The 23,722-nt window shown below is 50.0% G+C and overlaps 1 protein-coding gene across 4 annotated transcripts in view; it reads right to left on the bottom strand.

The window, feature by feature from the left end:
* Positions 1-389: 389 nt before the first annotated feature.
* The window catches only part of LOC144173849 (uncharacterized), a 131,881-nt gene continuing 108,548 nt past the window's right edge, over positions 390-23,722 (bottom strand). For all 4 annotated transcript variants that reach the window (XM_077702125.1, XM_077702124.1, XM_077702126.1 and 1 more), the window contains 5 exons: positions 16,762-16,867; positions 14,146-15,672; positions 9,366-9,542; positions 5,618-5,796; positions 390-529 (listed from right to left, as the gene is read on the bottom strand). In XM_077702125.1, the coding sequence (XP_077558251.1) occupies positions 5,639-5,796; positions 9,366-9,542; positions 14,146-15,672; positions 16,762-16,828 (1,929 nt within the window). In that variant the 5' untranslated portion in view covers positions 16,829-16,867 and the 3' untranslated portion in view covers positions 390-529; positions 5,618-5,638. The remainder of the gene's footprint in view (positions 530-5,617; positions 5,797-9,365; positions 9,543-14,145; positions 15,673-16,761; positions 16,868-23,722) is intronic.

Below are 23,722 nucleotides of genomic sequence, written 5' to 3'. Positions count from 1 at the left end.
CCTTTGGTGATAAAAGCGAGCAGTGGTGACAAAACATGACTGCGACATTGTCATTCTACGCGAAAGGAAATGCTGATATGTCGGGAGTCACTCGTGTGATCTCGTTTTGCCGAAATACTGCAGCAGCTGTGGCGTTCCCGTTTGATCTAGAGAATCCACGTTGAAATGAATCGGCGCCATGCGCGTACATTCCTGTTCCCCTTTTGATATTGACGCAGTGTTGGTTTCTTAGCCCCAGGCTTACCGCACTGCGACTTCTTTTTTTCGCATTTTGCACCTACATAGCGGAATGTGGGCACGCATTTCTGTCCACGCGAATGCAGTTATGTGCACTGGAAACGCACTCGTGCAGTGCCGAGGGGAAGACGAGGTGCCACTGCGTTCGGCGGGGGTGGACAGGCAACAGCAGCTGCAGCCACGCTACTCGACGAGACAACGGCGAGGTGCGTGCCGTTCGGCGATGGGGCGCCAGGGAGCCGTATCCGTACATCGACGACGGGGAAAGCGCTGATAGAAGGCTGGTAGACCTCTGGAAAAAAGGAAGAAGAAAAGTTGAACGGTGAACTAGTGAACGCATTCGACTTCCGCGTGGTTGGATCGCTGTTGAGGTCGCAATGAAAATCATCCAAAAGGGCGTGAATCAAAAACACAAGTGCGAGTCTAAGCTGCAAGGCCCGGTGGTTGACATTCGTTCGTTAGCAGCACTTCCTTGTACCTCACTTTCAACGCTTTTTGTTTGCCCTCTGGCTACTGCGCCTGTTGAGAAAGGAAGATGCGCGGGCGGGGAGGGGGAGGAGGATCGAGGGGCCTCCTCGATAGTCGACATCCAGCACCCGGAAGCCAGACGCTGGTCTTCTTTCGCTACAGTGCCCGCAATGCCCAACATTCACCCCACCTGACTGCAGTCACCCCCATCTGGCGTAGCAAGCCCGGCCGCGAGCAAGGCTGACCTCACCACTTCACTTCACTACCCCCCCCCCTCTCTCTCTCTCTCTCTCTCTCTCTCTCTCTCTCTCTCTCTCTCTCTCTCTCTCTCTCTCTCTCTCTCTCTCTCTCTCTCTCTCTCTCTCTCTCTCTCTCTCTCTCTCTCTCTCTCTCTCTCTCGCACTCGCACTCGCACTCGCACTCGCACTCGCACACGCACACGCACACACACACACACACACACACACAGTCGCACCGACTGTGACGCGAAAGTGCTGCACGATTGAGAAATCCCCACACTCGCGGTTTCGTCACGGGAAATGTGACTGTCAGAGCCGTTTATATCCCGGAGTCGATGCTGCGGACCGCTTATACATGGAGCGTTATCCGTGTCGCAACTAAGAGTGTACAGAAACCATGACAAAGATAGAAAAAAACTTAACGGGCGTGAAGCCGAACGAGACAACAACCGGGCGTCCGAGGAGTGCTGCCGTTGTAAGCTTTCATTTCAGACCACGAGATGCTGACGGCAGCAAATGCAAACACAGAGCTGCTGGGCATAGTTCCCTTACGGGAGAACATTTACGCAACTGCTCGCTGCCTTGGGTTTTTTCTCATTCCAGTATATCTACCCACTACTGTACCGCTGTTCAAGTATTATTCCTTCAAAATCATGCGTATAATCTATTCCCGTTATATAATATGCCAATACAGAGCAGCTTTCAAACTTGTCGGCGTTAAAATGCACTATAGCAAACGCACGCGAGAACTAAAACGTTCTTACACATTTCTGAAAGTCGAGAAAACTTCGCGACGGTAAAGCAAAAAAATATTAGTCACTTAGCTTATTCTTTGGAAAATTTGCAGCCCGGTTAGCTTGCTTGTCCATTAGATCTATCTTATAACGCATCCACAATAAAATTGGCTACAACAAAGATGGCGCCACTACGTTGCTGCCCCCCCCCCCCTTCCCCTTAGTCAGTTATCGTGGAAGTATCTCCAAGCTTCTCTAGGGGGCGCTTGCTACATGTACTTACGTTGAAAACAAGTGGGTAAGGGCAACGGAAAGTCCAAAGCTACGAGACGTGTGCAGTTCGTTTGTTAGGGCGGTGTCCGGAGTCCGGAGCAATGACTGAAGCAAACATGTGATCTATCGTCGTAATTCATAAATTTGGGTCTCATACTCTTGTCAAAAAAAGATAAGACAGAGGGGCAAAACACGACGTAAAAAAGAGCGCAAAAATCGTCGCAGAAAGGAAGGGGAGGGAATACAAAATTGAGAATAGCGAGACAAGCACAGAAAGAGGTGCACCGAGTGAAAAGAACAATTTAGGAGCCGTTCGAGCGGTCAATAAGTGACTCCTGAGACGAATCGGGCTGAAAGTGACAGGCGTGCGCGTATACACGCCAAACGGATCGATGCCCCGCAGCTGGTGACATGAAACGGCCGCGCTCGATTTGTGATCATCATTGCGGCGTCCGTGAAATGGCCGTTTTGGGGAAAGACGCGGGAACAGCGTCGGGTGAAAGAGTGATCCGGAGGAGGCGATTTACTTCTTCGAAATCTCCATATCCTGGCGAGTAAGGCCGCTACTAGTTATACGTAACTTATGACTTACACGTGGAGCATCATCATGATCATCATCACTGCACTACACTACAGTGATGATGAGGTGGCGCCCACGGCAGGGCAAAGGCCTCTCCCATTAATCTCCAATCACCCCGGTCCTGTGCTAACTGCGACCAATTTATCCCCGCAAACTCCTTGATCTCATCTGCTCATCTAACTTGCTGCCAACCCCTGAAACGCTTGCCTTTTCTAGGGATCCATTCTCTTTTAATGACCAACGGTTATCTTATTACATGCCCTGTCCACGTCCATTTCTCCTTCTTAATTTCTACTAATATGTCCTTAACACGCGTTTGTTCCCTGACCCACTCCGCTCTTTTCTTGTCCTTTAATATTACACCTATCATCTTTCTCTCCCTTGCCCGCGGCGTCGTTATCAATTTAAGTTGAACCCTCTTAGTGAGCCCCCACGTTTCTGCCCCGTATACGTGAGTACCGCTGTCATACCCTTTCTTCTTCGGGGACAATGTTAGGGGGCCATTCATTATCTGAGAATGTATGCCATATGCAGTCCACCCCATTCTTATCCTTCTAATTACCTCTGCCTCATGGTTGGGATCCGGGGTCACAACTTGGCCTAAGTAGATATATTCGCTTACCACTTCCACTGCCTCGCCACTTATCTCAAACCGCTGTGCTGTCCCGAAGTTATTGATCATTACTTTGGTTTTCTGCATATTAATTTTCAGGCCCACGGTTGTACTATGTTTGTCCAGTGTGGAAAGCATGCTTTGTAATTCGTCCCCCGAGTTACTTAGCAAGGCAACGTCATCAGCAAATGTGAGGTTACTGAGGTACTCGCCATTAAACCTTACTCCCACACTGCTCCCAATCCAATGTTCTGAATACTTCTTGTAAACATGCTGTGAATAACATTGAAGAGATTGTGTCTCCTTGTCTGACGCCCTTCCATATAGGTATTTTACTGCTCTCCTTATGGAGGATCATGGTGGGTGTGGACATAATGCTCGTCTTATTCTTACATAATGCTCGTCTACACCCTGTTTCCGTAATGCCTGAATGACTGCTGAGGTTTCACCCGAGTCAAATGCTTTCTCATAATCTATGAAGGCTATATATAGAGGTTCAGTATACTCAGCGCACTTCTCTATCACCTGATTTATCGTGTGAATATGGTCCACTGTTGAATAACCTTTACGGGACCCTTCTCGTTCTTTAGGTTGACGGAAATCTAAGGTTTCAGAAATTCTGTTAGCGATTACCTTGGTAAGTACCTTGAAGACGACTGACAGTAAGCTGATCGGCCTGTAATTTTTCAAGTCCTCCATGTCACCTTTCTTATGGATTAGGGTGATGCTCGCGTTCTTCCAAGATTCCGGTACACTTGCGGTCATTAGGCATTGCGTATACAGGTTTGCCAGTTTTTCCAATTAAGGACCCTTGTTCCACGTGTGTGTGTCACACGTGGAGCAAGGGTCCTCAATTAGAGAGCGAGCTCTCACACGCGGCGAAAGCGCACGATAAATTTGGGAGGCACTAAAGAAAGCGAGTGTATGCATGCACGTGGTGAAGCATTTGCCCACTTTGCATGCCTCTATACAGGACCTGTATGAATCATATGAAATCCCGTATGTCTATCTCTGCATAGGATCAGCATGAGCTCGAAGAAATCCTGCACTAGCGCAAAAATTAACAAGATGGGTATCATTCCCAAACAATCCTTTATCACTGATACAGAAGTCGTTATGGACAGGTGTAACTTCTATAACCAATGCATCCTGCCGGCGATGACACATGGAGCGGAGGCCTGGTGCCTTATCTAAACAACTAGAAGGAAAACGTAGGTCGGCTCAACGGGCCATGGCCACAGTAACACTTAGGGACAGAAAACGAGCTAAACCTAGCAATGGACCATATACAAACGATCAATCAGGTGATAGAGAAGTGCGCGGAGTATACTGAACCCCTATATATGTATAGCCTTCATGGATTATGAGAAAGCATTTATCTCGGTCGAAACCTCAGCAGTCATTCAAGCATTACGGAACCAAGGTGCAGTTGAGCATTATGTAATATAGAGGATATTTACAATGGGTCCACAGCTACCATTATCCTCCATAAGGAGAGTAGTAAAATACCTATAAGGAAGGGCGTCAGACAAGGAGGCACAATCTCTCCAATGTTATTCAGAGCATGTTTACAAGAAGTATTCAGAACATTGGATTGGGAGCAGGTAGGAGTAAGGGTTAATGGAGAATACCTCAGTAACCTCAGATTTGCTGATGACGTTGCCTTGCTAAGTAACTCAGGGGGGGGGGGGGGGGGGGGGGACGAATTACAAAGCATGCTTACCGCACTGGACAAACAGAGTAGAACTGTGGGCCTGAAAATTAATATGCAGAAAACTAAAGTAATGATCAATAACCTCGGGACAGCACAGCGATTTGAGATAAGTGGCGAGGCAGTGGAAGTGGTAAGCCAATATATTTACTTAGGCCAAGTTCTGACCGCGGATCCCAACCATGAGGCAGAGATAATTAGAAGGATCAGAATGGGGTGGAGTGCATTCGGCAGGCATTCTCAGATAATGAATGGCCTTGCCCCTGAAGAAGAAAGTGTATGACAGCTGCATCTTACCGGTACTCACCCACGGGGCAGAAACTTGGAGGCTCAATAAGAGGGTTCAACTTAAACTGAGAACGACTCAGCGGGCAATGGAACGGAAGATGATAGGCGTAACATTAAGGGACAAGAAGAGAGCGGAGTGGGTCAGGGAACAAATGCGCGTTAAGGACATATTAGTAGAAATTAAGATGAAGAAATGGACGTGGGCAGGGCGTGTAATGTGAAGGCAAGATAACCATTGGTCATTGAGGGTAACAGAGTGGATCCCTAGAGAAGGCAAGCGTTGCAAGGGGCGGCAGAAAGTTAGATGGGCAGATGAGATCAAGAAGTTTGCGGGGATAAATTGGGCGCAGTTAGCAGAGGACCGGGGCAATTGGAGTAGGATGGGAGAGGCATTTGCCCTGCAGTGGGCGTAGATATGCTGGTGATGATGATGATGAAGCCTAGCCAGCTAGAGGAGGAGCCTTTCGGCAGTACCGGGCGAGAAGAGGAAGGCGTTCAGTTCCTGCTCTTCCGATGATGCGACCAGCCGGAGTCCCTGTCCTCGAAGCCGCCCGTGTCCGAGTCGTCCTGGTCCCCCATCATGGGCCGGTGCGCGGGCGTGTCTCCGTTCGCCCGCGAGTTCTGCATCGGGTACCAGCCCCCGTTTATGGTCGCTGCGAGGGGGGAGAACGAAAGAGGCCCCGTCAATGTCCACACGTTACCTGGCAGAGACGGCTAGCACGCCGCATGAGCGCGCCCCACTGGCAAGATGCATCAGCTGTCGGCACCAAGTTATCCACAAAGCAGAAAGTGGAAAAACGGGCTTTGACGAAATTGCAATGCAGAATGATGATGCGTCGTTTGCCTAAGCGTGGGCGGGCGTTCACTCAAAGTGGGCGGCGGCGGAAATGCCACCCGCTGCTCTAGCTGACCCGTTTGAAATGCGCGCCTGAGGAACGAAAAACGGCCGCTGCGGGACAGCAACGCCAGAAGCAGGGGGCCGCACCTCGCACCATCTGGTTATGTGAAAAGTAGTCTCAACAAGTGGCTTTGAAGTCTCAGATTGCTAGCTATTGGCGGTGAGATGTTTGAGTGGCGCCCCCTGGCTCTGACGTCGGCTTAGGGACTCGCGCCGCTGTCGTCTGCTACACTCCGCTTGTGAGGGGCAGCTACGCCTGTGCTAGAAATCGCCCGATTTGATGCTTTAGTGCATCAAAAAGCGTATTTCTAGTAATTCAGTAATTTTTGCCAGCTTCTGACAGATGTGAATAATTTCAATCTATCCCCCACTAATTGCAACACACGAGGAGAGAGAGAGAGAGAACTTTCTTGAGAGCAGCGGTCAGAAGATCGTGTGTAACTCGTCCTCCCTAGCTTATTCGTGAGGTTCAGAGCTCAGACTTCCTCGACAAGTATTCAAAAGGCGTGCGCTTCCGTAGAGTATTTTTGAGATGCTCTTATGAAGACTCAACAGTCTAATGCTGCGTACCAAGCAGCGGCAGGAAATAAATTAAGCGGCTGCTTTCGTTGTTGTTGACTTGTATCAGATGAATGTTTTTTTTTTCTTTGCCCAACGCCTTAATTTTTCTGCTCCATCGTCTTTTTAGTAGGTTTGGGGATGTTTCGGAGGCTCATAAAAGAATGTGTGGATATTTTCTTCAGGCTGTATGGCATGCATTGACTTCTTCACAAATTGGCTTTCGTTAGGGCTCCTTGCAAGAAGCTGCATATCCGCAGTGTGCGTTGCTTATTCCCATGCAAATACAATGAGGTTTGTGCTACGCCACCGCGATCGCGCCCTGGTCAACGTTGTCCAGAGTACTCGAAGGCGGCTTTTGTGCACGGAATTTCTATCGTAATCATCGTTATCATAACGAACTGACGCTCCACGATACCCGAACAATTATGACATGATTACGGTGGTGAAGGTTTGATGTAATCGCTAACGAACCCATTAAATAGTATACGTGCATATATTGCAAGAATCGAAACCGCTGAATATTTCCAAGCAGCTCTTTATTGTTTTCCAACCCTTCCAGGCGTAAAGAACAAATCCTGGTCTGCTCGGGATGGCGTTCTATGAATTGAAGAAAATAAATCTTACCCTCTTGTCCTGCACTGAGGACCCGGTCCACTAATCAGCTCAATTTCGCGGTTAAATAAAGTTTTCTCCTCCTCCTATTCCGCCTCTTGAGTGCAGTTTTCCTATAACGCACATCTGAATATTTGGACGGCTGTGGGAAATGTATCTAAATATCCCTCCAGGTTTGAACAAACATAGTGTTGCTGTATCTTTACCGTAGACGTGACTCGTTTTGCTTAGTAAACCTCCATACTGGTTAGAAGGCTGGTGTAAAACCAGCACGCGCCTATGCACAGTGGGTTATTTGGAACTCAGCATACAGTTTTTGCAGCCTCGTAGTGCATGTTGGCATAATTTCATGCCATTTCAACGTAAAGTGATGTGATACAATACTTTAGACCGTTCGGCTAGGTTGCAAAAACAGTTTTAACTAATATATGATTATCGGAAATCGTAATGCCTTCTGCCAGAGCAGACACCCCGGAGGCCTGGAATTCGTTTTCATCTTGTATTTTCGCCGTTGTCGGTTACTAGCAGCTGGCTGTTCCCTTTGTTCAAAAGTTGCTTAATACAGAAGCTGACGACTATCTCCGACTCATCGCGGTGCGCGCAGTACCCGCACCGCAAGGAATGGGGCGACGCCGGCAATGTTTATTCCGTAGCGGCACCCAAAACTATACTTTAACTCACGTCTTGAGCTAGTGTATGCGATTTTAAGTCTATTGCTATGATAAAGAGTTACGCACTCGCAAAATCTGGCGCGGACAAGCATCAGACGTCAACCGAGCGGAAAGAAACAGCAGGGAGAGCGAGCTCGAGTGAAGCAGACGACAAATGCGAGAATCCCTAAGCTGACGTCACAGAGGCACGCTTCGCAGCGCCGCCCGTGGTCGCGCTCCCCGCCAATAGTATACAGTCGAACCCGGTTATAACGAACAGCACGATTCAACGCGATTTTTTCGCTGTAATAAATAGTTCGATATAACCGAACCCGCTTATAACTAACTTTATTATCGAATTCGTTATAAACAATGTGAACAGCTGATTTAAAACGCCACTCTCGAAGCGGCAAATTATCTGAAGTTTGTCCGAAAGCGGCACGGCTTGCCGCTGCTTCATCGTCGTCTTGCTATGAATCACTGGAATGCAAGCGCGCAGAAACGTGGGCAACGAAGGTATACGGCCGGAGTGGCGAAGTCGTGAGGGCAGCTAGCAGAGCACTTCTGGACGTTTCTTCCCTAAGGGGGTGGAGCTGCTCGCACGTACGTGGTCACGAGGCAGGCAGCTGCCAAATAGGAGTGCTGCAAAGCGAGCTTGGCAGAAGGCTCTCATTGCTCCCGCTGCTGCGTTTCACGGAAGCGCGGGCGCGCAGCCGGCGCCGAAGCGCGTTGGGGGGCGTGCGGTGACCAATGACGCACGCTCATAGTTCGGCATATCCAATGTTTAGTTCGTTACAAAAATACGTTTTACATGCATAATGGCAAAAGAGTGTTCGCTATAAAGCATAATTCGGTATATTCGTTATATTCGAGTTTGACCGTACATGGAAATCTTGCAGTCAATGCTTGCGCTTATCCTTTTCTCGTTTTGTTTAAGAGCTTCTACTTTTCTCCACGCGGCAGCCCCAGAATGCCCGGCATTTGATCAGGGTTGTTCAATATTTGCCATGAAAAGTTGAAATTAACGCACTTCTTGCGCCCCCCACCTCCCGTTTTCAAAATGCGCACGTCTCAAAAATTCCTGGGGAGAACCCTGATTTAACTTATGCTCTTCACAGACTACTATTTTCTCATGCTCGCGATCCTCTAGAAATACATTTACAGAAATTTTTATGTTATGGTTTTTAACAAAATTAAAAAAAAAAACTGCATGCACCTTGAGGAATTCGGGCTAGCCGTGCATTCAAGTCCGAGTAGGCTTGTGAGCTTTTTTTTTTTAGCCTTATAGTGGGGCTGGAAAAAGGGTAGCGAGCAAAAATGGATATTACAGGCTTATATCCGCCTTCTGATTTAGTCAATGCCGTTGATGGATCATCCAGCCGTGTACACGTTCAGTGCTGGTTGCCGGTCCATCTCATTCGTAGCAAATTCCCCAGCGTATTCTAATCTCAATTCTCGTCCACATGACCCGCCGCACCTGCGGACTGCGGAGAGCACGCACCTGGCATGGCGGCGTGGTGTCGGCGGCTCTTCCTCCTGATCCTGCGCAGGCAGGCGTGGTACATGAACAGGTAGAGCAGGCCCGTGCCGGCGCAGACCACGGCGAGGCCGCGGAACGTGGTCCGCTGGCCGAACGCGGCGTTCAGGAAGAAGCCCGCGATGGCGCCCGTGCCGCGGCCTGGCGGGGCGCAGGAGGAAGGAGGGTAGGCGCCGGTGAAACGAAATGTGCTTGTTTGGGCATCTGGGCTCAACATGATCGGGTGAAGGCGGCGCAGCTGGCATACGGACAAAAAGGGACGCCACTGGACACAGCCCAGCGCCCGTGAGTGGCCGGTCGTCTCCTCTTGTGTCCGTGACGTGCCAGCTGCGATGCATTCACCCGATCACTATTCAAGCCATAAAATGACACGGGGGGATCATCCTGGGCTGGTCCCTACGCCTGCGGTTTCATTGGTTTTTGTGCAGTAAAAGATAAGGAGCGCACCTCGAGGTCGCGCACGGGCAAACCCACGTGCTTCTCGAAGACAGCAATGGACCAAGGCAACTGCCTAGATTTGTTCTGATAAATGTGCGGAAAAGCAGTGCGAGGCTGTTCAACTAACTATAACGATTAGTCTGCACATATCAGAGCTTGTTTTGTGTGCGCGTACTTGTTAAGATTAAGTCGGTACTACTGCGAATCAGGTATAAAATGGAGCTGTTCGTAGAATGCAGTGCCAGGGAAAAGATCAGCACATGAAGTCTCGCATCTTTCGCTGTCCGTAACACTGATACCATAGCTCTCCGTTTCTGCAATCTGAGACATGCACAGGCTGGCTATTCCAAGTCAGTTCTTAGCCCAGTAGTTCACTTGAAACCCCACATTTGTGGAACATCTGCAATGGGTCTTTCGTCGAAGCGTGAACCAAGAGCCTTTGACGGCTGATTATACAGAAAGGTTATCCACCGCTGTATACTGTATTAAATGTCAATGCCTGCGTGATGGGAAATGTCATGGATAATTTTTTTTAGATGCGAAGCATCTCATGCTCGGGGCTGTGTCCCTCCCTCCCGTGTCGTTGCTGTCCGCCGTTGTCCGCCATCCGCACCCCCACTGCGCATGCCTGGCCAGGCACCGCTGATGATGATTGTGGCAGGATGCCCCTAGGGATTGGCCAACCAAAGAATCCATCAAGAGATAGCTTCGCGTTCAACCACCGACGTCATCTTCCCGTAGGGGAACCCTGAGTAGTATGAGAGGCGTTCCTCTTCTCCACTCTGAAGCTCCTCTCCTCTCCGGGATTGCGCAACGAATGGCGACACCTGCGGCTCCGCGCGCGATAATGCGAAGCAGCTTAGGGTTAGAGACGCGACGGTAGCCGCTGCATACTTCGCTGGGGGCGCCACTGTAGCTTTATAGCAGATCGGAGAAACGGTTCCGGTACGGTAACGTCTACCGTCTGGACGCCAAAGCGCATGCGCAGAACCCTACCGTATACTGGAGCGGAGCGACTTGGCCGCACGGTACACCGAGACGTACCGTGTCCGTCGTTCGAAAGCGGGCGGGCGCTTTGGAAGAGTTTGGGAGACGTACGATTGGCTCACGCTTAGTCGAACGGATTGTAAATATGAGATCGTTTAAGAAATATGAGGTTGCAACAAGTGAAATCCGCGCGATTCTGACAGCTCAAGCAGCAAACGAAACACGGTCCCGGCCAACTGCCGTGGCTTGTGTCGCTTCTTTTAGGTTAAATAAAGGCGATACGGCTACATAACTAGCATTAACAGCAACATGGGGCCCGTCTACAAATCTGCGAGTGAGGAACAGGCGGTATCGCTGCGAGGGACAATACAACGAAAAACTAGAAACAGCCAGCCGTATGTACTGAGAGCCCAGCTTTAAGGTCCCTAAAATTACTAAGGTAGCGCCATCTTTAGATCTCGCCGCCTTTCGCCCTCGCCCGCGTTCCTCTCTTACTTCGTTTTTTGCCATTTTCTTTTTCGCCGGCGAACGCCGCGCGCCATTGGCCAAGGCAAAAGTCACGTGGTTTTGTTTTTTTTTGCTCCGCCGCCGGGTCGCCTCGCCGATGCCTCGCCGGCTGGGACATTGCGCAACGCCGCCGCTGCGACGCCATTGCTGGCTTCCGAGCCACCGTCGCCACCGTGCTTCAGTACCGGCTTTATCGTAGGCGCCAGCTAATAGCAAAGTAAGAATTAGCTGCTCGTTTCGAAAAAATGTCGCACCGGTGTCGTTTTAGGTTGCTTCTCGGTGTCGATGTGTTGTGCCTTAGGCAGCGCGAATATCGTCAGGCAGGGCACAAGACTTCGTTATTCCGTCCGGGAAACGCGACGCAGAAAGGAGAAAAGTTTGGTTGCATAGATTTGAACGGGCATACTTAAGGCCGACGCTACCATCACTCTTTTGCGAGGTAAGTTTCTGAATGCTTGTTCTTGCTCTGTTAAATTCTGCGCGAGCTTGAGCGGTCACTTACGAAGAAATGCGTATTCCCTTCGCGACCGTCGTCCACGCTTTGTTCTGAGTAGGCATTGCGCGCAGCGCCGAGTTCGTCCCGTCGTAAGCTTTGGTTTGTATAAGAGGCCGTGTATTTGTCATGTGCGCGCTTAACTTCCAGCATCAATATCAGCGGCGTAGCATGTTCAGTCAGTTGTCGTAAGGTTTTCGTGACGCGAGAATTGTTCACCTGAATTCATGCTTGTTTTGGCCGACGGCAGCTTGCGTCTGACCATGTATCGTGTGCGTTCCGAGTGCGTGTACGCTCTTTTTGGCGTGAAGTCATGTTTTGTGTGTTAGCTACCCGGGTGGTATTATAATCCCGTTGTTATGGGCTTGGTCGGTGCGGCGCAAATGGGCTTGGTCGGTGCGGCGCAAATTGAGGCTGTTGCGAGAAAAAAAAATTGCGGCTAGGTAAAACAATTTAAGGTCAGCTAATATAGTGACCGCGCCGTTGACGTACGTTTGATGCGCAATTTCTGTTATCGCTTTATTAAATTCGCGCACGTTTGAATGAGCACTTCAAACGCATATTCGCACCGTAACGGCTGTACGCCCTTTCTTCCGTGTATGCACAGAGGAACGTTAATTACGACTTACGTTTGCATTACACGCGATGCCGTACATTTGCAGTGTGCGCGCTTACTTCATCTTAGTAGTCAATGGCGCAGCGTATCCAGTCATTGCGATTTGAACCAAAACACACTGGGCGACTATATTATTTTCAGCAGACGTATTTTTGTCCAGCAAAGCGCTTGCTAAACGGGTTTAGTGTAGCGAGTTGAGCGGACGCGGCACTGAGCAGATGCGCGAACACGAATTTGACCATGCTACGGTAGAACAGTCACTAACTCCCTTCTGCAATGCGTTATTGCCTATATTTGCGGAGTGTTTGTGGCGCATCTCAAACTCGGTGGCGACATTTTTTTCCCTTCTCAATAGGATTATTTCACGGATCAATTTGAGCAACGGATATTGGAGAAGCTTGGCGTTAAAAAAACGAAACCCAAATGCCACTCCCAACATTTTTTCTCACGGGAAGCCACGTCAGCAGCACAAGCCACCTGCACGACGTCATTACGGACGTTTGTTCCAATAAAATATCTATTTGCTGGCACCAATTCATTTTTGTGATTTATTGTTTTCTCTTGATAATCATCGTGACATTGGTCCTCTTTCGAATTTCTTTCGGGTGTATCCCTGTGTTAGTGCAATGTACAAATCTGCCAGAATATATCCCAGCACAAAACAATTCTGTCCAGGCGCCTCCATTAATAACGGCTGTAAACGACCGCGCCCGGTGAAAAAACGTATTGCATGATTAATTAACTCTAGACGGGGCTCTAGAAATCCTATCCTCTAGAAATCCTCTAGAAGTTAACGGGGCTCTAGAAATCCTATAAATGCTACCAAAGAGTGATTTCGGCGCGAAAACAAGAGCAAACTGCAGCGAGCGCCCTGAAGCGTAGCGAGGGCGTCTGCTCTCAAGTGGCCAACAAATATGGCGGCCCCGCCGCGGAGTTAAAGGGACGGCGGCGCCGCGGGTGAGGGGAGAGAAAAAAGAGGAGGGCGGCGGAGAAGGAGGGAGCAGTTGGCGCTACCTTAGTTCTTTCAGGGACCTTACCCAGCTTGACCTGCTGGCGCCATCTATTGAAGTGGCGTAGAGGTAAAATGCCCGCTTCATGTTCACGCAGCCGCAGTTCGAATCTCCGTAGGGGCGTTGGATGTTTTTTTTTTTTTCTAATACTGTCTTTATCACTTTTGAGAACTGAAACCTAATATTTCAGCACAGGAAACGCCACAGACTCACGAAAAATTGCCAAACGACGTACAACACAAGTCGCTCCCCGTCACGGTAGCATGGTCGGTATAGTTACGGTCTGCTATAACTCTTAAAACGAGCCTTCCCGGTACGGTCCGGTAACGGGTACCGTGTACCGTACCGGAACCGTTTTTCCGATCTGCTATAACTCTATATTGACGCGCGCGCGCACTCCGCTCCCCTCATTCTCATCCCGCAACACCGCGATCTAACTGAAAACTAATGGGAACTCGAGTCGACCCCGCGGCTGCTTCGCATACTACTCAGGGTTCCCCTACGGGAAGATGGTGAAATTTCTTGTCGTATTTTGGGCATTTTTTCAAAGCGTGCGCCACGCCCTGTTCAAGGTGTTTCTTACATATTTTGATTCACTTAGTACGGAGGGAAACGCTGGATGAGGTCCCAAATCGGCCACAGCGCCTCGTGTGCGGGCGCACGAAAGGAGAGCGGGCACGTGGGTGGGCGCACCTATGCAGAAGTGGAGGATGATGAGGATGCACTGGATGGTGAGCCTCTGCCTGGAGGGCACCACCTTCTGGGCGTACGCGACCAGCGCGATCCAGAGCACGGGCAGCATGAAGGTCTCCATGGCCTCGAAAGGGGTGATCCACCAGCGGGCCGTCACGAACGACAGGCCGGCCGCGCGCGTCGCGTAGAAGAGGAAGCCGAACACGACCAGGTTGGCGCGGCCGATGTTGCGCACCAGGCTCTTGGAGATGGCCAGGAAGGGCAGCGCGCAGCCCATGGGCAGCGCCAGCGACAGCGACACCAACAGGTGGCTGGCGCCCATCTCGGCGTACATCCAGGGCAGGTACGTCTCCAGGTAGCCCCACACCGTGCCCAGCAGCAGCACGAGCACGAACAGCGCGCCCGTGTCCAGCGAGCAGAAGCGCGGCTCCTGGCTCAGCCCGTAGTGCAGCACGTGGTTGGCCTTCCGCTCCTCCACGGCCGGCAGGAAGGCGGCCAGCGCGCACGAGACGAGCGCCAGGCCGTCGAAGACGAACACCGCCGGCGAGTAGTCCGCCTCGCCCGTCAGCTCGCCGTAGTAGTCGACCAGGACGCCCGTGACGGCCGAGAATACGGCGATGCCCAGCGCGGCCCAGAACTTGATGCGTCCGTACAGGCCGTTGAAGTCGTTGATGGACAGGATGGTGACCGCTTCGACCAGGTAGAAGGCCGTCATGAGCCAGAGGTCGGCGAACACGCGCAGCGCCAGCGTGGCCCAGAAGGTGACCTGCGGGTCCCCGCGGACCTCGGTGCAGCGCGCCGACTGCATGCGGCGGCCCAGGTTGTCGGCCACGGCCACCGAGCAGCGGATGGTGCAGCCCTCCGGGTGCGGCCGGCACTCGTAGTCGTTGAACTGCTTCTGGTTGACCACGATGGGCGCCAGCAGGTCGAAGCTGCACACGTCCACCAGCTCGCCGGCCGCCCGGCCCTCGTGCTCGAGGAACCTGGCCACGCTGACGCCCACCAGGGTGCGCGCCGTCTTGGCCAGGAAGCTGGCGCCGAACTCGGTGGTGGAGTTCTCGCGCGTGCCGGCCTCGTGGATGATGCACAGGTTCCCCTCGTGGCTCAGGAAGCAGAAGTGGATGGGCTGGCGCACGGCGCTCCGGTTCTCGCCGCACCGGTAGTGGCAGTTGGACACGCGGAAGGTGGCCAGCCCCAGCGGGTTCAGCGCGGACGCCGTGCACGAGTCCCACTCGGGGCAGCGCTCCAGGTACAGGCCCGACGGGCAGTCGAACTCCAGCAGCGGGCTGCGCGGGCTGCGCACCACCCGCGGCACGCCCAGCAGCGCCGAGTAGCCCGCGCCCGCCAGCGCCAGCGACAGCACCAGCAGCGACCGGTAGGCGCAGCGGCGCTCCGCCGCCAGCCCCACCAGCACGGGGCCCAGCAGGCTGCCGAAGGCGGCCGCCGTGCTGACCAGCACGGCCTCTTCGTCGGACAGGCCCAGCGTGCGCAGCTGCAGGCTCAGGAACGGGCTCAGGCTCCCGGCGGCTGCGGAGGATTACGAGGCTGTCGATCAAGCAGGGTTCATAGTCTGCTCGAATGACGGCGTCCGCTTCCAAGCGTTCCGCCTTGCTACCGCGCTTTCGGCACGCATAACTGACCTTTTACTGGCTTCTGCTCATAATAAGTAGGTTATCCTTCTTATGAACATGCTAATGATGCAGTCGGACACATAACACAACCAAGACATAACATCTCAAACTTCGCCCTTATCTAGTATTAGGCAAACACTGACTCCTAACTTGAACGCGACAATATGATCGACGAAGTGTAGTTTCCGACGGGTGTTTGAAGGCATAAAATGACCGAGTATACATCCACAATAAATAGCATTTAAACCTTAGAATTGAACATTAACGCATTCGGGGCAATTCAGCTGAAACGGTAAGGGCGAAAAAATTTGCTTTCATCATTTTCTGCACCACTACTACACTGGTTGACAATGAAAAGTAATTGCCTGCCACTGAATTTTAGTTATTTCCAATTATTTCCCTTGCATTCCGCTTGCCTTCAAGCTTGCGAGTGCTGTTGTAAGATGGTAAATAATCCATCTCTACCCCTGCTGGGACCGCTATACATGTATGCATCATTTCCACACACTCGCGGTAAAGTAGTAAACTAGAATAGGGGATTCTGCTTGCGCTTTTTGAAGAACCATAAATTTCCTCTAGCCTCCGTCTTAACTTCCGCGTAGCAAGATTTTTGTTCCTGCTTTTTTTTCTCTGCTTATGTCTATTTTCATTTCACTCCATACAAAACTCGATACCAGCGCGTTATCGAGCTGTGCGCTGTGCTCCGATGCGCCAACATCTGCAAAATTAATACTGGCGTGCACGCGCTTCGGTGCGTGGTTCTCTCCCTCGCCATTCCTGCTACTCGCTTCCTCAGCCTGAGAGACATCTACAAAAGACAAAAAGTAAAAGGTCGACAGTCTTCGTCCGGTTTTCACAATTTCCGGGTTGACTATCTTTATAGCGCGCACCTGTCACCTCGGGAGAGGCCGAGGCGCTGAGCTGAAAATACCAGCGCCAGCGATTGTAGAAACTGAAGATAAAAGCGGGCTGGCTTTTTCCTTACCGGCAAAGAAGGAGAAGGAAATGGCCATGAGCGGAAGTAACTTCCGCAGGCGTGGGCTGACCGTCATGGCGGCAGTCTGCGGTCGTGGCTATACCTGCAGAAGAAACTGGAGATCCAGAGAGAGAAAGAGAAAAAACAACAAGATCACTGTGGTGCATTTTATTTCCAAAACACTTGCAAACACTTTTGTCTGTCCTTTCGATGACGAAGCAGGCATTGCTCTGTCGTAAGTTCAACAGCGCTTTATTTTTTTTTAATCGGTTTCAATTTTAAACGGAGGAAACGTTCCAGATGTAAACATCTGGGCCCGTAGCAATGATGCCAGTTGTGGCATAATACATAAACACCGGCTCCGGTTTTAGAACATTAACAGAATGTACACGATTCACGTAGTGTATACATGCATTGCAAAAAGTGCAAGACTAGCTGGTTGACACAAAATCTACATGATTAATAGCACTTTCCACTAAGACGTAAAAAGAAACAGGCGGAAATATTTGCAAGTGATGAATGAAAGACACTACAATCGGTAGAGGGACATCTTGAAGGTAGCGCACTTAAACACGGAAACGACAAACCGCAGCGCTGACTCGCAACTGATTTTTATTATAACAGAGACACAGTTAAGTACTTCAACCTAAACCCATGTGACCATACATCATGCATGCGTCACATTCCAGCGTATCATTTATAAAACATGACAGGCATAAAACAAAGTGTGTGGATGAAGGCGCGTGTTATATTTACGTTCCAGAGCGATTTAAAAATTTGAACTCACTCTCACGGAAATGAATCGACGGCACACTAAAGCACCACTTCCCTTTTTTTCTTATATTATATGCATCAATGATCTCGCGTGTCAACTTGTCCCTGTGCACAGATAATATCATCGCAAGTGCAAGTGCGAGCCTGCGTTCCAGGAAACGGTGGGAAGCTGCCAAGAGCAGCTCTTTCTTTCGCCCCCTACTTGGAACATGAAATAAAGATTATTATTATTACTATTATTTTGATATGCGGTCGACAACTTATACCTGCGCGAAAATTGCACCGGTGGCCTTCAAGCTACTAGCGCAGCGTAGGAGGCCCATCGGTATTTCTGTTTGCCAACCGAAGACGAAGCAAAGACGAGGGTTAAAAACGACGCGCGGAGTTCGAGTTACCTTCCCACAGGCCGCAAAGCTTCAAGAGCTCGGCCGCCACATTGCTTTCCGCTTCGCCTAGTACTAGCTCTGTTTTTCTACTCAAAAAGAAGCAGCAGTTTACGCGCTCTGCAATTTCGAAATGAAGTGCACCAGTTTTGCAGTGAAGCCAACCTCAAGCAAAAGCCATTTCAGCTCCGCTAGCCGGATAGAAACTGTGCGCCCATTTAAGCGCGGGGAACGCAGCGTGGAAATAAAATAAAAGTTATTTGTCAAACAATGAAAACAGAGAGCGGGGAGCGCTACACGCGGATGCCCCTGGAGCGCTAGAGCTGGCTTCCCTTTTTTCGGGGCAATTTAGAGGAGCTCCGGACGGCGCGCAACGAAGACAAATGCCCCGAGGCGCAGGCCGGATTTCCAGTCGACGCGGATATAATGACGGAAAGCATTCCGGCCCGTATGGCCAACTGCGTGCCGGTCACTGGCCCGCAGCGGATTGAAGCGCGCCCTGCTTTAGGCACCGATCTCACGCCGATCGACTGAAACAAGCCGGACATAACGTAATTACATGCCGAAAGAACGCGCTTTCAAAAAGCATGCGTGAAGGAAGAGGGACTGTAATCAACCACGATTCCGCGCGGCTAGGACGACCATCAGATCTTTCTGTTATCGAGGATTATTTTTTTGGCGTAAGGGAAATGCATATCACGAGAAAGATGCGTTTCCCGAGCGTTGAAAATGTAGCATATCGGTTGCTCCTTTCGACAGCCTAATGAGATAACCAAACACCACGAAAGCAAGTTTATGCCTGATATTTCTTTCCTTCCGGTATTTGTTGCCAGAAACATCTAAAAACACGTTTGAAAACATTGCATCCCCTGCTTAAAGCGCTTGCCAGATAATTCGTCATAACCGCTCATTCAAATTCCACGTGTAGCGCCGTGCCTTTTACCAGAGGTGATGTTAAAAATTATTTGAAAAAACTAAGGACACACATTACTTTGGAAACCAGGTTGACCGATAAATATCGCTCATCGCTGTTATACCAAGTGGACCCGTACCTTACATACCCGTGTGCGTCTCATCTGGGTCGTTCGGTCGACACGTTAATACATCGCCTTCGCCTTGACGTGGCCTACACCAAGAAATTTCTTTACCGTATTCGATTCGCTGATGACACCTGCTGTGCTTGTGGACACCAAACTGAAGATGTGCATCATGTCCTGCTTGAGTGCCCTCTATATGCGACCGATCGGAAAAAATTAAGTGATAAGCTTAACCTGCTATCTCGGACACCCCTATCCTTGCCGAAACTGTTGGGTCCGTGGGACAATGTACGCAACCAAACGAAAGCCTTCCTTGCCTTAAGGGAATTTTTTCAAATGACGAAGATGTGTTAACACTATTAAATGAGTGCACTTTCCTCTGAAACGCTCTGAAATGGGTGTGGAAACACACAAGGGTATTATGTATATTGGCGAAACTATCTGTGTCGCGTCGTGGATGTCGTCTGTATATAGATGTGTAGTTTTCTTGGGTTTTTTTTTAACTATATTCCACTGCTGTAAGGACCGGTGCTGTCTCAATGTACTTAATCTTACCCCTTGTGGTTCCTTAGGGCAAGTATTGTACCTTTTGTATACTCCAATGCCTGGAGTAGCCAGCTCCTGTTTGGGTTGGAGCTAAACTCTCCAATAAATCATTATTTCTCTCTCTCTCTCGTTATAATCTATGGTTTTTCTTATGTATAAATGAGACCACCATGCGCTTATTTTCAAGGACTATGGTGGCCGACAAGCTCTGCGATAAAGTAAACCTCGCCAAACTGTCGTGGATAGAACTAAAGGAGTAAAGCTTCGAGGTACCACAATGCGACTCGATGTTCGCGCTGTGCGCGGAACGATTGATAGTGTGCGCTGCCAATCGTCTCACGTACAACGCTTATCATAAAGTTGTCTCCAACAGAGATCATCTTCGTTGATATTGAAATAGTGGAAATGAGTGTAGCGAACGTGCTACGTGAGCTTTTCCCTTAATTACTCGCGGTGAGAGCGTTGCGGCAGTTAGCGCAAAGTACACATGAAATATTTCGCGAATGGTGCTTCTTGGTGTGTGCAGCTCGCGAGCCTGGAAACCTTCGGCAGGTGACGCAACTTCCCGTGCCATGCCTGGCGCCCCGTATACCGCAAGCTCCCGGTTTCTGCGAACGGAATAACAAGAATTGCGACAGTACGAACATGGGGCCGCGGATTCGCAGAAAGGATTTGTATAATGTACGGCAGCTTCTTGCATGACGTCGACACGTAAAATGAAATAAAAAGCCGTTGGGCCAGACATTCTCGACAACATTCGCATGTGGTTCTTAAAACGAAGGTTGCCGCGCAAAAGCTTTAAAGTTTGCACAAAAGTAGAACTGCCTAAAAAATAACAGGAATAGTGCAAGCTGATACTCGTAGTCGTATGTTTCCCTTCCAGCCGCATTCAACCCGTACTTTTCTTTTCTTGCAGCGAGGTTTACCTACCTCTTTTTGCGACACATTTAACATCTAATAGCTCTGAATACCCTAAAATATTAAATTCCGCGCACTGACAACATCTAGATTAACTATGGTCTGCGAATACAGTGATGCGGGGTAAAATACGTCGATACTTTAAAAAGTTCTACCAAATGCCGCTGATTTAAGGGTGTCATTTCAGGCGGCTAGAAGCTTCAATAACGCTAGAAGCTTCAACCCGGCCAAGGCGTGTAAACCAACTTCTTAGTTTCTGAACAGGCAATGCGACCGGACGTTAAAGGCATTGGTGTGCCCAGAGCACCGAACATTTGTAAAGCGAAAGCTTTCTTGGCGGGACCGATGCGGTCCTGTTCAAAAGTAATGCATTTTTCCATAGACCGCGGTTGGCCGACCTGGGCACACGGCGCGTGCGCGAAACCGGGCTTCCATTGTGCCCAACGGGTTACCTGCAGACAGCGACAAAGGAACGCTTCTGCATAAGACAGAACACGCATCGATCACGAAGAAGGCGTGCAATAGTACGCCTTCATCTCGTGAACCACGTGTCGGCACACGTTCAGATTGCTCGTATACGGTGCGTTTGCAAAAAATCGTCGCATCGGTTCGTTCTCCGTTTGCGATTTGGGGCTTTGAAGGTTCGACGATCGATTGCACGCACTTTCAGCGAAAGTCTCGACGCAGTTTTGACGCGAGAAAGCTTTCGCGTTCCTCTCAACTTTCTGTAGCGGGAGATTTGAAAGTTTTGACAAAATAAAACGACCCCGATCAGCGTCAGGCACTCAAGAAACGACGCATATTCTTAAGAAGCCGACGCTTCCGTGAGAAAATAGCAGCAATCAGCAAAAACAAAAACGTGGTCTTTTGGGCCCCTTAAATGTTTTTTTCCCGAAAAACGCCGACAGGTCTAAGACGAGATTCGACGAAGCGAAGGATCCACTATATTACAGGACATGCCGTGGTGTTGCGAGGTGCTTTCTCTCACCGATCCGCCGCCAACTTTTCACGGGAATCTAGAAGGAAGAAACGGAGCGAAAATGATAACCCCGCAGTGAGGCAATCAAAGCCAAAGAGGATCTTGGACGACGCTTCTGTTTCCATCCCCTGGAGCCATACTGCGGTTGCACGAAGCATAGGCGATGTTCAGCGACTGGACCTGACGTCCTGATAAGACCTTAAGGCTGCACGGAAAGAGGAAATCGGTGTGCTTCTCGAGAGAACCTCACACAGTAAAGACAGCTAGTTGCACGTAAAAGCTCTGGGCTCCGTTCAAGAGCTCCGGCAGTGACAAAGCGGGGCACCACAATGCGGTTCTTATGCTCGTGCTCCCGCGGTGTACATTCAGAAGGCAGCTGCAAAACTACTCTGTCAGCGAGTACCGACGTGCACGTGTTTCCTTCGAATTGCCATGCATTTTATTCGATACGGGCTCATAGCAGGTACGACAACAGGACGCACAAATGCGGGACCAGGTCGCTTAGCTGAAGAATAGTCATTTTAAAGCGAAGCTTTAATGTTCTTAAGGCATCTGTAACGCGAAAACGCCCTGCAGGAAAGCCAGCCTTCCCTGCAGACGATGATGATGAACGATCGTCGGTGACGTGAAAGAAATAAACGCTTCCCGTGGGGGTCCCTCGCGTCATGAGACCGGCGTATATATGTCCGATGGCTCCATACGGACACGGTCGAAACTCAGTCCAAAGTCGGACGACAGCCAAAGAATCCGTCAGCTTCGCGTTCAACCATCGTCGTCCTTAGACGGATGATTCTTTTGTTTGTCGCTTGCAGCTGCCCAGCGGGAATTAAATTCAACAAAAAATACGTTAAAAAAGAAGAAGCACAAGAGCGCTTTCTCGCATTGTCGTAGTGTAACAACGTTTGGAACGTGCGTAGCTCTGCAACTATTTTCAATGCTACTGTCGCACACTTTCCTTGTATCAGCGATCTAAAACCAACTTTCGGAGGCAATAATCAATGATGGCACGGTAGCTGAGGCGCCCCTTGGCAACGCGGATACACGAGCCGGTTTAATTAAGAAGTAGCTGAGACGCTGCGCGACGGAGCATGACTCTGCGGGTTCGACTCCCACCCACGCCGGGGGTCGGACCTGGGAGTCGCTAAGGAAGCCTGGATGATATAAATTTACCCTTAACGTTTCACTGAGGCACATCTCCTCCCCATCATCGACATCGTCATCACCAGCCTATCTACGCGGACTGCAGGGCAAAGGCCTCTCCCTTTAATATCCAATTGTCCCGGTCCTGGGCTAACTGCGCCCAATTTATCCCCGCAAACTTCTCGATCTCATCTGCCCATCTAACTTTCTGCCGCCCCCTGCCACGCTTGCCTTCTCTAGGGATCCACTCTGTTACCCGTAATGACCAACGGTTATCTTGCCTTCGCATTGCATGCCCTGACCACGTCCATTTCTTCATCTTAATTTCTACTAATATGTCCTTAACGCGCGTTTGTTCCCTGACCCACTCCGCTCTCTTCTTGTCCCTTAATGTTACACCTATCATCTTCCGCTCCATTGCCCGCTGAGTCGTTCTCAATTCAAGTTGAACCCTCTTAGTGAGCCCCCCCGTTTCTGCCCCGTAGGTGAGTACCGGTAAGATGCACCTGTCATACACTTTCTTCTTCGGGGACAATGGTAGGCTGCCATTCATTATCTGAGAATGTATGCCGTACGCACTCCACCCCATTCTTATCCTTCTGATTATATCTGTTTCATGATTGGGATCCGGGATCACAACTCGGCCTAAGTAGATATATTCGCTTACCACTTCCACTGCCTCGCCACCTATCTCAATCCTCTGTGCTGTCCCGAGGTTATTAATAATTACTAGTTTTCTGCATAATAATTTTCAAACCCAGGGTTCTGCTGTTTGTCCAGTGCGGTAAGCATGCTTTGCAATTCGTCCCCCGAGCTACTTAGCAAGAGAACGTCATCAGCAAATCTGAGGTTACTGAGGTATTCTCCATTAACCCTTACTCCCACCTGTTCCCAATCCAATGTTCTGAATACTTCTAGTAAACATGCTGTGAATAACATTGGAGAGATTGTGTCTCCTTGGACGCCCTTCCTTATAGGCATTTTACTGCTCTCCTTATGGTGATGATGAGGATGATGGTAGTTGTGGACCCATTGTAAATAACCTCTAGTATTTTTATACTATAATGCTCGTCTACACCCTGTTTCCGTAATGCCTGAATGACCGATGAGGTTTCGACGGAGTCAAATGCTTTCTCATAATTTATTAAGGCTATATATAGGGGTTGAATATAATCTGCGCACTTCTTATAACC

The sequence above is a fragment of the Haemaphysalis longicornis genome, unplaced genomic scaffold (assembly GCF_048455015.1).
Source record: "Haemaphysalis longicornis isolate Haplotype H1 unplaced genomic scaffold, Haemaphysalis longicornis Haplotype H1 scaffold_3, whole genome shotgun sequence".
In the NCBI taxonomy this organism is placed as follows: domain Eukaryota; kingdom Metazoa; phylum Arthropoda; class Arachnida; order Ixodida; family Ixodidae; genus Haemaphysalis; species Haemaphysalis longicornis.
Note: the sequence above shows the minus strand (reverse complement) of the source record. Positions and strands in the feature narration are given on the sequence as shown.